Source organism: Lolium rigidum, chromosome 3, assembly GCF_022539505.1.
Source record: "Lolium rigidum isolate FL_2022 chromosome 3, APGP_CSIRO_Lrig_0.1, whole genome shotgun sequence".
In the NCBI taxonomy this organism is placed as follows: domain Eukaryota; kingdom Viridiplantae; phylum Streptophyta; class Magnoliopsida; order Poales; family Poaceae; genus Lolium; species Lolium rigidum.
In genome coordinates, this window is record NC_061510.1 from 44,765,537 (window position 1) to 44,781,438 (window position 15,902).

The 15,902-nt window shown below is 41.9% G+C and overlaps 1 protein-coding gene across 1 annotated transcript; it reads right to left on the reverse strand.

Moving 5' to 3' along the window:
* Window positions 1-516: 516 nt before the first annotated feature.
* On the reverse strand, window positions 517-4,445 carry LOC124694760 (probable 3-ketoacyl-CoA synthase 20). The gene is made up of 2 exons (XM_047227711.1): window positions 3,554-4,445; window positions 517-1,332 (listed from the first exon to the last, which is right to left on the reverse strand). Exons 1-2 carry the CDS (start codon window positions 4,262-4,264, stop codon window positions 517-519), a joined length of 1,527 nt encoding a protein of 508 aa, XP_047083667.1. The 5' UTR covers window positions 4,265-4,445.
* Window positions 4,446-15,902: the final 11,457 nt, after the last annotated feature.

The window sequence follows — 15,902 nt, forward strand, 5'->3', positions numbered from 1 at the left end:
CCATTGTGGGAGTCAAGGGAGAGAGTCACGGCGAAGCTTTGTTTCTTCCTCTCTGACTAATGCGTGCGTGTGTAGTGTTCTTGAGAGAGATTGTGAGATTGTGAGGTAGAAGAAGAAGAGGGGCTGCGAGATGCAGCCCCAACAATGCACATGTAAGTAGTCAAATCTCAGGTGTAACTCGTGTGCAACTGAATAATCCCAACTGTAACCTATGTTGCACCTCATGAATAACACAAATGATGATGCAATCCTTGTTTAGGAGTAGGCCGAGAATTAACAAATTCATTTTAATTCGATACTCTTGGCTTCAGCTTCTTTCGAGTTACTCGTAATGCAACAAGCGGCCAAGACGAGTTCCCCATTAATGTCGAAAAAAAAAGAATAATCAATTTTGCACTTCATTCATTGGTTCATATCAGATTTACACGGTAGTAGTATAGGAAGGAATGCCCTATATATAGTGCACGCACTTAGAAATAGCTGCAGGTTCGATTCACGGAGGATTAATTTCGGAAACTAGTTTGTTGGCTTGTAGGATGCCTCCTCGTCGTCGATTGGCACGACCTTGGGCACGTGCACGGGGAGCACGTCGACATCCTGCGCCCACGGGCCGAGGCTCTCTGCGGCGTCGACGGCCCTGAGCGCCTTCCAGACGGCGCTGTTGCACTTGAACCCGGATCCAAATGCGATCTGCCAGACCCTGTCGCCCTTCTTGATCCTGCCCTTGGCCTCGCAGTAGGAGAGCTCGTACCAGAGGGAGCTGCTGGAGGTGTTGCCGAAGCGGTAGAGCGTCATCCTGGAGGGCTCCATGTGCCATGCGCTGAGCTTGAGGCTGCGCTCGAGCTCGTCGAGCACGCCGCGGCCCCCGGCGTGGATGCAGAAGTGCTCGAGCGCGAGGGTGAAGTCCGGGATGTGGGGCTTGACGTCGGCGCGGAGGAAGACGCGCTTGAGCACGACGGTGGCGAGGAAGCGGAGCTGCTCGGAGAGCGGGAGCACGAGCGGTCCCAGGGTGGTGATGTTGGTGCGTAGCGCGTCGCCGGCGACGGACATGAGCTCCTTGGAGAGTGAGACGCCCACGCGCTTGCCCGTGTCGTCCTCCTCCTGCGTGACGCAGCCGTAGCTGCGGTCGCTGGCGCCGCGGTGCGTGCGCACGGTGTGGATGAGCTGGTACTTTGCGCGGGCGCGGTCGGCGCGGCGGTTGGAGAGCAGCACGGCGGCGCCGCCGACGCGGAAGAGCGTGTTGGTGACGAGCATGGGGCGGTTGTTGCCGAGGTAGGCGTTGAGGGTGATGTTCTCCGTGCTCACCACCAGCGCATACGTGTCCGGGTGCACCTGCAAGCATGCGTGCCATCGTTAGCAAACCAATCAAACATACGTAAGTAGACGATACTGCTTACAACAACATGTAGAAAACATAGGTGCATGTGCATGACTGTTCATACAGATCGATTTCATGGAATCAGATTCGTTCACTGGTCATCTCATGGACATGGACCACAACAGGCTTTGATTCCGAGTTATTGCGCCAAGCTACTAATCCTACACTGATACGGATTCTTCTCCCTCGGCTGACCTCTCTAGCTACATCGCGCGTTCTTTCCGCGGGTGTCCTAGCATCCACCATTACTGAATTTGTCACCGTGTTCTTCCGTCGCACAATAATGCTATACATGTTCAGTTCAGTACGCGCATGCATGCAGTGTGTTGATTGCTCTGCACTGCGTGGACCAAAACTTTCTGAAATGGAAGACACGACGTGACCCAGCCCAGCAGATGCAGCTCGTCACATGGAGTAGTAGTAAACCCTGGCTGTACACACTGACATGCATTTGTTGGTTATTACTGGATCGATCAATCTCCAACGGTCAAGGGGCCCTAGGTGCACCCCTGCCTCTGCGACCGGCCTTCGCTGCACACATGTTGCAGGTACCAATAATAGTCGGTCCGTTAATTAGCTCAAGTAGATACGGCCGGGTCGCTGGCGAGAGGGCTTGCGCAGTCATCTCGTGGTTGTGGGGATAGAAATGGTTAATCAAACGACTCCCTCACTCCGACTAGATCGACGCAGAGCAGAGGCAGCATTAGGACATGCTCCCTCGATTCTAAGGTTGTATTTTTTTATTAATTCTAATGGAGGGAGTATGTAGGTATTATCCCGCGGCGATTAAATCGGACTGAAGGTAGTAGTAGTACAACAGAAAAAAAAAACAAGTTGAAGAGGCTAAATCAATCTACCACGATGACAAACATAGCTTATGATGGTGAATCGAGGGTCTCCATATTTTCGGGACCAACATTTAAGCATAAGATGGCCCATAACCTCTCCAGTTGATCTGAACTGTTCGAAACTGAACTTTCTACACGATTGGACATGCTATGGCAGCATGGCAACATTTATAATACAGTATGAGACTTGATGAAGGTTTTCGGTTAGCATGGGCAATCACTGTTAAGAGCACTAGGCATTGCACAACAGAGAACATGCATGCATGGTAGGTTGTTAATGCACACATCTTTCTGCAGACCCCCCAAATCCTCTCATGCTATCATGTCTCTGTTGGTGGCTATAGATTTGCTTTTGGACATAATAGTAGGGCATGGTAGGAGAAAGCAGAAATATGTGTGGATTTATATACTATAGCTCCTAAAACCACCATCTACCTAAAAAACCCCTTATCTATCTGGAACATAGAGTAAGTTGCACCGTCTAATTCACACCATATGCATTTAGGCCATTGGCACAACAAATAATCGTTATGGATCCTAGTAGCCCTTTATTTGAAATCTTTGAACAACTCAAAATATCCACACAAGCACACGCACAAAAGAAATAGGGAGTACAATCTTATAGACATACCTTACCAGATCTGATCTAGACAAAAAAAAAAGTGTGACAAATACGAGACTTTTACCCTTTTTGGAACCATGATTTTGGATTTTTGCGTAGACCAAAACGTTATGTATTATTTAATGAAACTTTTCTGATTTGTAGAATACACTTGAGAAAATTCATTTTAAAAAACGTATAAATGTTATTTTCAGTTTATAAAAAGTAACACTCTGACCATGTTTTTTATTATGTCATTTCAGATAAGGATATTCATTATTTCACGATGAACATAGTCGTAATAAAAAGTGGAATTATTAATTTCCATAGTGGAGGCACAATAATAATTAGCATTGCAAATCAGATGCAGTACTCCAAACGGGGGTAAATACGTTGACCAGGAAAGGACACTTGATGTCGGAGTATTCCTGTATTCTATACCTACATGAAAATTCAGCTGGAACGTCATGATTTTATTCTCTATCTAGCCATCAGCCATGTTGTGTCGTGGTCGTGCGTCACAACATTTCGATGATAATGACATGCGTGATGCGATGTCAAGTGCTACTTAGGAGTACTTCCTTGTCGACCCGCACAAAAAACTAGGCCATGCTCTTCATGCATGGGTCGCTACTCGTAAAGGCCAACACGCCCATGCATTGGTGGTACTACTAGTGGTGCATTGAATTCGCATGGATGGAGAGTGGCGTATGTATGTATACGTACCTGAAGTAGATGCTTGGCGAGGTCGATGGCGATGATGCCGGCGCTGCAGCCCATGCCGCTGAGGTTGTGGCTGACGACGTCCTCGCGGAGGCGGTACCGGTTGACGATGAGCGAGACGAAGGACGGCGTCGGGCTGTAGAGGCTGGAGTTGGCGATGACGATGCCGATGTCCCCGGCGGGCACGCCGGTCTTGGCGAGCAGCTCGTCGACGACGCCGAAGACGACGGCCTCGGACTCGTCCCTAGCGGTGCGGAGGCACATGTCGACGGGGATGCTCATGAGCGACGCCGGGAAATGTGTGGCCTCGCCGAGCCCCGACCGCTCCATCATCCGCTTCTGGAACGACATGCTCTCGTCGTCGAACCCGCCGGCGAGCCCGAACTGTCGAATGGCCCGCGCGCGCGTCGCCTCGTGCTCCGGGCCAGGCTTGTACCCGGCGAGGTCCACCAGGAACACGGGCCGGGGCCGGGACATGGCGTAGGCGTACGCCGCGGCGAAACACCCCGCGCACGCCGCCGCCAGTAGCGGCGCGTTGGCGCGCGCGTCGGCCCAGAGCGCGTCGAGGGACAGCGTGGAGACCAGCGGCGGGAGCACGACGAGGAGCAGCGTGACGGCGAGGAGGTGCGGCAGGCGGCACACGAGGCGGTGGTACAGGACCCTGGCGTGGTTCCGGGTCGCCTGCTTCACCGTCCTGAACAGCTCCCTGTCCATGGCCGACGGGCGTCGTCGATCGATCTCCTCCACAAGGACGCACGTACGTACCTCGTGAATGGAGCTCCTAGCCACCACGGTTCTCCAAACCACTTATAGCGCGCTAGCTATGGAAGTAACGTACAGCAAAACTTGGCTGAGACTGCCACGGCTCTGTGAGCTGCTAGCAAGCTTTGGTGTGTGGGAGTGAGCTGTGTGGCGCTCGGGGATTTATACGAGGAGATCGATGGAGGAGGAGAGGGCGGGTGATGGAGCGAGCTAGGAGGAGATTAATGGCGGCAGGCTGGTTGAGGAGGTAGGGGTTAATGCGCCCGCCCCCATGGGCACGTTCCAGTGCATGCACCACAGTAGGAGGAGCCGCAAGATTTAGCAAAACAGGTGACAAACCCATGATATGCATGCGAGGCCTCGGCCATGCCCAGTATGGATCACAGTCACACTGCATTAACAGAAGATGAGCTCTAACAAAAGCAATTAGGGGCGAGTATGGTTGCACGCATGGGTTTTTTCCCCTCTTGCAACTTAACCCGCCATGAAACTGCATGAGTAAAAACGTGACTTGAATAGGTGTGGCACTGATCGACTAGAATCTAATCCAACACTCACTAAGATGGTTTGAGCATATCCAACGGAGACCTTCAGAAGTTTCAGTTAAGAGTGAAATTCTAAAGAGTATGAGGAGATTAGAACAGGTATTGAACGAGCAAAGTTAACTTTGGCACAGCGGTAAAAAGTGACTTGACGGATTGGAATGTACCGAAAGTCTTAGCTTCTAATAGGACTGCATGAAGATCACTGATCCATGTGGCGGAATCTTAATTTACTTTTTTTCTTTCTCCTTCTTATTTTGGTTTTCTTTTGTTTTTGTTGGGTTTCATATCTAACCTACCCAACTTGCTTGGTAAAAGGCTTTTATTTCTATTGTTGTTGTCGGATCTGTTTGTCCACATAATTTGGTTGACTGCAAACCCATTTTCGCCTTGTGGGAGAAAAAAGCCCGTCATCTGGTGAGCTGTTTTATTCTTGCAAGATACTGAACTTGCTATTTGGTTTCGTGCGGAATGGGAGGGTGATGCATGTAAAATGCATATATGAACTTTGTCCTTTATCATATTGAATTCCCACATATTTGCAACATATATGATGATAATACCATGTTTTACATTGATTTATGGGGATTTACCAATGATCGCCTTTATTTAGTTTATAACCCTGCAGAATAGGAAAACCCTGTTTCGCGTATTTTTTCACTTTCAGAGACCTATACGGAGTCAAATTGACCTGGGATTTTTTTAGCATCTTTTTTTCATCGGGGGAAACAACGTGAACCCTGGAAGCAAACCTGGAGAGGCCCGAGGGCCAAACGAGCATAGGTGGCGTGGCCCAGAAGTCTGGCCGCGCCACCCACCTCCGTTCGACCGTCGATCGTCCATTTGCCCTAATCCTTCCGCGAACCGACATATTTTGCCCTAAACCCGTATATATATGGCCCCGAAGAGTTCTCGGGAGGAGAGCGCCGCATAAAGACAGAAACACCAAAACAGAGGCTGTTGCAGAGAAGATTGGAGGGGGGAACTCCGCCGAGATCACCGCCGGAGGGATCTCCACCTTCTCCAACGTCTTCATCATCATCACCATGATCAAAAGGGAGTAGTCCACCTCTGGACTACGGGTTTGTGGCAGTAGCTTGATCTATTTCTCTCATGTTCTTCATAGTACTTAGTGCCATATGAACTGCCTATCATGATTATGGTCATATTTGTAATACCTATGTGGTGGATCCTTGTTCTCTGATATTGTTTTATGAGATCTGATCTTATTATATTATAAGATTTATTGATAGATGCATATTATGTACCCCGTTCTTAAGTTTATCTTCTGATCCAACATCTATGCAAGAGCGTGTGCGAGGTGATGTGTGTTAGATGGAGTAGCAATGTTTTAGTGATTGGATAGTGACTATACGTTCATGATCTATTATGGTTTTGCCTTTCTTTTGCTACCTCACTATGGATTAAGTGAATGCATGTGCTATGTTCATCATTTGATATTCAAACTTCATGTCAAAGTACTTATTGTTATGCTCTGTTAATTCTTAATACAAGATTGATGAAGTTTCTTCCTTGTGGAGCATAAGAGAGGTGTGTTGCATCATGTCTATGTTAGGACGTGATGCTCATATTAATTCTGATCTTACATATAATATTATTTGTACCTTCATATATCATTGATGAATTGTTTTTTGTCCACCACAACTTTACGAGAGAATAGTCAAGTGAACCCATGAATCCCGGTCCACTTTTTATCATAAGAAGCACCTTTATATTGCTTTTACATTGTTTTCTATTTGCTGCACTATTTTATTTCGAAAATATAAAAATATTTACTTTTCATATTTGCATCCAAAACCAAAAACAATCAATCTCTTTATAGTTTTTTACTTAGTTATTTTATGTAGTTTAGTTTCTACTTGTTTTATTACTACTTGTGTTATTTAATTACACGAAACCTTGTGCTTGACAACCACACGGCGGAGTTGGGGACACACGGCATTTATTTTACTTGCAGGAGCGCTTCAAGAAGAGAGAGAGAGAGGATACTCTTTCCTGCAGAGTTATTTTATCTAGTTTAGTTTCTACTTGTTTTATTACTACTTGTGTTATTTAATTACACGAAACCTTGTGCTTGACAACCACACGGCGGAGTTGGGGACACACGGCATTTATTTTACTTGCAGGAGTGCTTCAAGAAGAGAGAGAGAGAGAGGATACTCTTTCCTGCAGTTCCCCGAGAGGTTGATATAAACCCTCGAGTCACCCTTGTGGGGGGAAATACTCCGCTGACGCAACACTCTGCACTTGGAGTCCCAACGTCATCAAGAGATTTTCTGGCATCGTTGCCGGGGAACTGAAAAAGAGTTGCATTAAAGTGGTTGCTGCGTGAGAAGCACCAAGCAATTGCAAGAGATTTTCTGGCGTCGTTTCTCACCAAAGCTTGGGGAGGTAACATTGTTGTGTGCTCTCCTATCCATTTTAGATTTTGTATCGTATTTTCTTTGTCTTGTTTTTAGTCTTTGTTTGCTTGTTTTTAGTTTTTGCTTGTTACTTCTCTTTCTTAAAAATTGAAAAACACAGAAAAAAGTAGTAACAACAATCTTATGGAAATCATGGGGGAAAGAAATACTAAATTGTGTGACTACACAAACACTCCTAATGATCATTTTATTGCTAAGCCTATTACTACACTTGAGATAACTGTTGAAAGGTTTGAAATAAGTCCTGGGTTATTAAATTTTATAACTAGGGAACAATTTGGCGGTAGTTATAGTGAAGATGCCTCTATGCATTTACATGATTTCTTCAAAATTTGTGATATGCAAAAATTTAAAATGTGGAAAACAATATTGTTAAGCTAAAATTATTCACATTTTCTCTTAGAGGAAATGCCAAAGAATGGTTATTGTCTTTATCTACTTCTACTATTAATTCTTGGGATGATCTTAAAGAGGCTTTCATTAAAAAGTACTATCCACCTGTTAAAATCCTACATAATAGAAATAGCATATTGTCATTTTGAGAAAATAATAATGAACATGTAGCAACAACGTGGGAAAGAATTAAAAACATGCTTAAAACTTGTCCATCACATGGAGTTAATGAATGGACTATCCTACACTCTTTCTATAATGGGTTAAACATAATGTCTAGAAGCATGATAGATTCTGCTGAGGGTGGTGCTTTTATGCGAAAAACTGTGCATGAAGCTAAAGCCATATTAGAAAGCATGTTGCATAATCATAGTCAATGGCATACTGAAAGAGCACCTAATCCCACAAAGAAATTGCATTCAATTGAAGAAAAAACCTTTATCTAATAAAGTTGATGCCATCATTGCATACATAGCTAAACAAAATAATGATAATGTCCCTTTACAAGATTTAGTTGGCAACAAAAATGAAAATGTGGATGTTAATTTTATAAGGAGCTTTGGTAACAATGGGTATGGGAATAATTAAAATAATGACCAGCCTCCATACACTCAAAATAATTATAGTAGCCACCCTTTCATCCCTTACCCACAATCTAATGGAAATAGGTGGAAGCCTGCTATAATGCCTCCAACTAATGAAGATTTAGAAAAACAATTAGAGGCGAATAAAACACTTACTGAGAAAGTAGCGAGCCATGCCACCATGATAGAAAGCTTACATAAATCTCTTGCATCCATTAGCTCTAAAATCCAAGGGTTACAACACCAGGATGCTGGACTGGATAAAGCTTTATCAAAACTTGGTGGTAATCAAGGTACTCTATTAAGCATGTCTGCAGGAAAACCCCAAGGTCATCCTGCAATTGGCATGAACTGTGTAACTATTGCAAAAAAAAACACCTCTCACGTTTGAAGAAACATACAATGATTTATTGTAATATACTGATTTTCTTGCACCTCTTTTATCACAATTTCAGGATTCAAATATTTTTAAAGGAGAAAATATAGAAGTTGAGGAAACTACACCTTTGAGTCCTATGAATGGAGAAGAAACTCTTGAGCCTACTAATGATAAAAAAATTGAATAATTTAAAATGCTTAGTGAAGCTAGGGAACAACTCTTGGATCTTGATAAATGTAGCTTAAATGAATTGATTGCTATACTAGAAAAAATTGCTACAGGTCCACTATCAATGTTAATCAAGCTGGCTTTGGTTCTTATATTGCTAACTATGTTATTAAAGAAAAGATTCAGAGGTATAATAATGAGGACATGATACCACCTAGGTTTGAGGATGTGTGGATTCCCAGTATTTTAATATCTATTGACAAAGAAACACACCATGCTATTCTTGATATAGGATCTACTGTTTCTGTTATCTAAAAAGAGCTATATGAATTACTCGACCTTAAAAATATGGAGAAAAAATACTCTTTTGATTTATTGCTTGCTGATGATTCAACCAAAAAGGCTATAGAAAAATTAAAAGATGTTATGGTTGAATTACATATGGCATATGTACCTGTTGATTTCATTGTTATGGACATGGGGAGAAATTCCTCTAGTCCTATAATCCTTGGGAGAGCTTTTCTGAGAACAACAGGGGCTATCATTGATTCGAAGGAAGGGAATGTTAAGTTTTAGTACACTCATAATAAGTGTATGGAACAATTTCCAAGGAATAAGGAGGTAGAATTTATGCTACCACAAAATTTCCATGTCACTTGAATCATGTAAGTAAGCCTAGCTATATGGCTATAAAGAAAGCGCTTTACGGGAGGCAACCCGAGATGTTTTTATTTGTGCTTTTTTTGTTTTTGCATGCTTGTTGTAGCATGTTAGTTTTATTTTAATTTACTCTCTATTTTTTAAATGAAGTATCAAGTTTTTACCCGTTTGGATGTTTAAAGTTGCAGACATGATATGGAGTTTCTTCTGCGCTGCACTTTTTTGTGCACAAAAATTTTCTCCTTACTGGTAGCTCCGAAAAAATTGTCCTTAATATTGTAGCTGAAAATTTTCATCCTCTATTTTACGTAAACTGGATTAATTTCCTGAGGTGTCTAAGTGGTACTAAAAATTTAGTTTTGTTGTAGCAAAAATTCTGGATAGATTCTGCCTTGCTTTGTTAGATCCATTCTTTTGAGTGTCAAATTGATTTTTACTTGGATCTTTTTGATATGCTAGAATGAGTAGAACATTATGTGATCTCTGGTTCATGAAGATATAATTTTATTCTTGAGTAAAATAGCAGCATGCATGATTTCTTTTTACCTCTAATGTCACTCATAGAAAATAATGGTCAGAAAAGTTTGTATTGAAGTTTTTTCACATGGAATGGAGGAATATCACACTAAGATGATTCAAGTATGATGAATATCATAAGCTTGGGGATGCCCATGCAACCCCACTGGACTCATTTTAAATTCCTGGTTTGAGCACCTCTATACTCTGTTTTTTGAGCAACATAGAATTTTCGCAAAAACTTGAAGCGTCCTTATTTTATTTGTGTCTAGTTTTGTTTTGTTTTATGATAGGACCGTCATATTGAGTGTTTATAATGCATATGCATGATCTACTGGACCAAACTCTTTATCTCTGAATGCTATTAAAAAATAAAAGGAGGAATGCCTAAAAACTGAAATTTATTTTGTGTATTGTATCTTTAGTTTCCCATGCTCTATTGAGTGATGATTTGTTATGTGCCTTATTCAGTGCTACTTATTTCTAGTATACATAGATGTTTAATTTTATGTATCTTTATTGGATGATGAATTAATAGTCTTTGGATACTATTGCATGCTTTTAGACCTCTTGCTAGCCAAAAGATTTGAATTCTTACACACGCATAGACTTGTTTCCAAGCTCTACTCAAATCCAATGTGTATCATACCTACCTACATAGCACTTTCTATTCTAAGTATAATATGTGTGTTTTGCCTCCAACATTTTCAAAATTTCCTTTTTTGTAATTCAAAGCTCATAAGAAAGTAAGGTTTGGTAGGAAATACCACTATGCATGTTGTTGGTTTGACTAATTATGAGTAATGAGCTAGACTGTAACCATGTTTGCGGGGGAAGTCTTTCAACATTGCACTTTTGGGGTATTGCACCCTGTGTTGATCATCATTTATTTTGTTTTGTTGATGGCTATCTCTTGTGAAATAAGTAGAGGTTATTTAAGCAAGTAAGCATGCATTGTTAGAGAAGAGCAATGGGCCGCTAACCAAAGCCATGCTTAATCATGGTGAAAGTTTCAGCAACGATCATCCTCAATAGGAAGAGTGAAAAAAGAGTTGTGTGAAAAAAGAGGTGTGTGAGAAAAGAGGTATGAAAAAAAGAGTTGTGAAAAAAGAGTATGAGAAAAGAAACAAAAAGAGTATGAGAAAAAAAAGTGAGAGAGAGTTAGAGAGGGTGCTCAACGTCTGTTGTTCATGGTCCCGGTATGGATGGCCTATAGTTGAGATGCACATCTCCTTTGGTCCTTTCGTACATGTGGCATGAAGGTACCCCATTGCGACACTTGGTTAAAGCATGTATGTCGAAAGGTCTTGGTAACCCGGAGTTGACTAGCAAGAGGTGTAGTCCTTAGCATTCAAGAAAATGAGGCAACACTTACTCATAAAAGGGCAAACTCATGACACATATACATATTTATACATAAGATACTTGGTACCCCATCCTTATTATTATTATTTACATGAATTGCATAGCTCAAACCATGTCTTATGGTCTTTACTTTTTATTTTGTTGGAGGTATAGCACATGCATTCCATGCTTATTTTCTTGAGTTCAAGAGTCAAAAGAAATATTCCTGAAAAGAGAAGACAAAGAATCTTCCAACAATTCCATAGGATTTTCCTAAGCATGCTTTATGATTCATAATACTTGTCATTCTTGTTACTTACAATGCTATTTACTTTTATGCATGTTATGTAGAATGTAAGAGTTATCACTTTATGAGTTCATATTACTTATTGTTATTCTCTATTGATTGAACCTTGTGTTACTTTGCATTATTATTTAAGAAGCTATATATTATAAACTCCAAAGTTCATGTTAGTTTTATCACATTCATCCTCGGACGACCATAGGTTAAGCTTGGGGATGTTGATGCATGTAAAATGCATACATGAACTTTGTCCTTTATCATATTGAATTCACCCATATTTGCAACATATATGATGATAATACCATTGTTTTACATTGATTTATGGGGATTTAACAATGACCCCCTTTATTTAGTTTATAACTCTGCATAACAGGAAAACCCCGTTTCGCGTATTTTTCACTTTCAGAGACCTATACGGAGTCAAATTGACCTGTGATTTTTGGAGCATCATTTTTTCATCGGGAGAAACAGCGTGGACCCTGGAAGCACACCTGGAGAGGCTCGAGGGCCAAACGAGCATAGGTGGCGTGGCCTAGAAGTCTCATCGCGCCACCCACATCCGTTCGACCGTTAATCGTCCGTTTGCCCTAATTCTTTCGTGAACCAGCATATTTTTCCCTAAAAACCCCTATATATATGGCCCCGAAGAGTTCTCGGGAGGAGAGCGCCGCAGAAAGACAGAAACACCAAAACGGAGGCTGTTGCAGAGAAGATTGGAGGGGGAAACTCCGCCGGGATCACCGCCGGAGGGATCTCCACCTTCTCCAACATCTTTATCATCATCACCATGAGCAAGAGGGAGTAGTGCACCTCTGGACTACGGGTTTGTGGCAGTAGCTTGATCTATTTCTCTCATGTTCTTCATAGTATTTAGTGCCATATGAGCTACCTATCATGATTATGGTCATATTTGTAATACCTATGTGGTGGATCCTTGTTCTATGATATCGTTTTATGAGATCTGATCTTATTATATTGTGAGATGCATATTATGTACCCCGTTCTTAACTTTATGTTCTGATCCAACATCTATGCAAGAACGTGTGTGGGGTGATGTGTGTGTTAGATGGGGTAGCAAGGTTTTAGTGATTGGATAGTGACAATATGTTCATGATCTATTATGGCTTTGCCTTTCTTTTGCTACCTCACTAGGGATTAAGTGAATGCATGTGCTATGTTCATCATGTGACAGCAATGATGATCTTGTTTGTTCAAGGTAGCATATTTGATATTCAAACTTCATGTCAAAGTACTTATTGCTATGCTCTGTTAATTTTTAATACAAGATTGATGAAGTTTCTTTCTTGTGGAGCATAAGAGAGGTGTGTTACATCATCTCTATGTTAGGATGTGATGCCCATATTAATTCTGACCTTACATATAATATTATTTGTACATTCATATCTCATTGATGAATTGCTTTTTGTCCACCACAACTTTACGAGAGAATAGTCAAGTGAACCCATGTACCCCGGTCCACTTTTTATCATAAGAAACACCTTTATATTGATTTTACATTGTTTTCTATTTGCTGCACTATTTTATTCTAAAAATACAAAAGTATTTACTTTTCTTATTTGCATCGAAAACACCAAAAACAATCAATCTCTTTACAGTTTTTACTTAGTTATTTTATCTAGTTTAGTTTATACTTGTTTTATTACTACTTGTGTTATTTACTTACACGAAACCTTGTGCTTGAAAATCACACGGTGGAGTTGGGGACACAAGGAATTTATTTACTTGTAGGATTGCTTCAAGAAGAGATAATAGGATACTCTTTCATCCAGTTCGATCCCCGAGAGTTCGATATAAACCCTCGAGTCACCCTTGTGGGGAAAATACTCCGCTGACGCAACACTCTGCACTTGGAGTCCCAACATCATCAGAGGGTGTGATAACCTCTTCCCAAAGTGGTAAGGATACCAACTCTTAACAAGACTACACTATAAACTACATCATAGTAAATGAACAATATAGCCAAAATTACTTTGTTCATACGACACTAACTAGAAGAACATAGTTCACGACGACAAACAAATAGTAAACATGGTTCACGATGACAGATAGATAGTAAACATGGTTCCAACGACAGACTGATAATATATCCTAGCATTCACTCATCGATCATCGCAATGGTTTGCTCATGTTGCGGGCACTTCTTCACCACCTCAGTCATGATGTAGTCAAAGTTCGTGACCTTCTACACATTGCGCTTGAGCTCCTTGAAAGTCATGAAGTACCCGATCTTGATGTCGTGAGCAATTGCAAATTCTTCCCATCCTTGATCCATGAAAATCTTGTTGTTGACATCCTTCAGCTTCACCCTCAAAGAGTAGCCGGTGTTAGTCTTCATGACAATGGTCTTTGGGATGGTGCCAAGGTACTGACAGAAGGTGTCATGAATTGATAGCGAATCCAACCCTAGTTCCATGATGACCTTGGTGAAATGGCTTGGACCAATGTCGCCATGGAAGTATCGCACCTTCGGTGGCCTCCCCCTCGGCCTCTTTGCGGCACTGCCTTCTCCGATATCATGCACCCTTTGCCAAGGTTTTCTACAATAGCACCCATCATAATCTTGGAGCGCTACAAAAAGATAATTAGAACATGCACAAGCAATTGTGTTAAAGAGATATAACCTCACATGACAAGACACGGAGAAAAATAAGTGCTTACAAGATCAACTCAAATGCGCAAGAAATGTGCATGCATAAAGGACAAGGTCTTATGGACACCCTTTTACATAAGATTATGCCACATTTTAATCATCGTCCGATTAGAGAAAATTGCAGACATAATTTAGATATCCAGAGCCTCATATTAACCTAGCAAAAAAGTGCTAAGAGATTATCCTGCAAGACGAAGGATCATGCACAAGCAATATATTTATGCATGACACTAGGTTTTGTACGATCATCCCTTGAACACAAGGTTCTACACAATTTAATCATCTTCCCAATAAAACATAGGCATGCTGAACATATTTGAGCCTCATACTTACACTGGACACACAAATCCCAAAGATTGATCTAGTGAATCAAGTATAGTGCACAACATTTGTGTGAACATATGGTTTAGTAGAGCATCTCTGTGATACATAGTGTGACAGATTAAAATCATCGTCATAAGTAGCAAACCAATCGTCGATCATTGCCTAAAGGATATCATGAAGGTAGCCTCATAGACTAGAGCACGAACACGGAGGAAAGGGATGATCCTACTAAACCAAGTGCATGAGTAAAAAATGGTCTTTGATCAGACTATTATGTTCGGTAGGAACATGTACAATGCATGCATAAACTTCATAGCTGTTGACACATATTCCCACATATTGCAACATTTATGATGTTGTATCCATGTTTTATATTGATTTTTTGGGATTTACCAAATGATCCCCTTATTTTGGATATAACTCTGTAGGATAGAAAACCTTGTTTTGTGTATTTAACTTCCAGGGACCTAAACAAAGTCAAACTGAGCTAGGATTTCGGGGATGTCAATATTTCATCAACAGAACCATCTGAAGCACTTGAATCTCACGAGATGGGACAGGAGGGCCAAAAGGCCCCTAGTGGCGCGCCCCCACCTCGAGCGTCCGACTCGCTTGATTTTTTCGCACACGACCTAAAAAACCACTATATAAAGGACTTTCAGAGGCTTCCTCGAGGGGAGCGCCGTAGAAACACCGAAACAGAGCCAGAACTAGCAATGATTGGAGGGGGAAACTCCGCTGGAGCCGCCACCGTAGGGATCTCCACCTTCTCCAACGTCTGCACCATCATCACCATAATGAAGAGGGAGCAGTACACCTGTGGACTATGGATTTGTGGCAGTAGCTTGATCTATTTCTCTCTTGTTCTTCATCAGGACCGGCCCTAAGGGGGGCGGGAGGGATGACCGCCCTAGGCCCACGGAACCAAGGGGCCCCAACTTCCAGCTACTTTATGATGTTGCAGCGGCGCCATTAGAGTTCGTCGGAGGAGGATTTCCATCTTCTCCTACATTTGAGACGAAGTAGACGAAGGAACTAAATCTTGGGTCTTTCTTCTGTGTTTTACATGGTCCTTATTTCTTTTCTTGGTTTTTTTTTCTTTTTACCCTTTAGATAGGTATAAATTCGTAGAGATTAAATGGGTGGGGCCCATGGCTAGACCATCGTTGCAGCTTATATCCAGCACGCAAACTCAAGTATGCGACATTGTAGAAGCATCTTCCTCAGATATAACGCAAACGCATCTTACAACCCTCGAAAA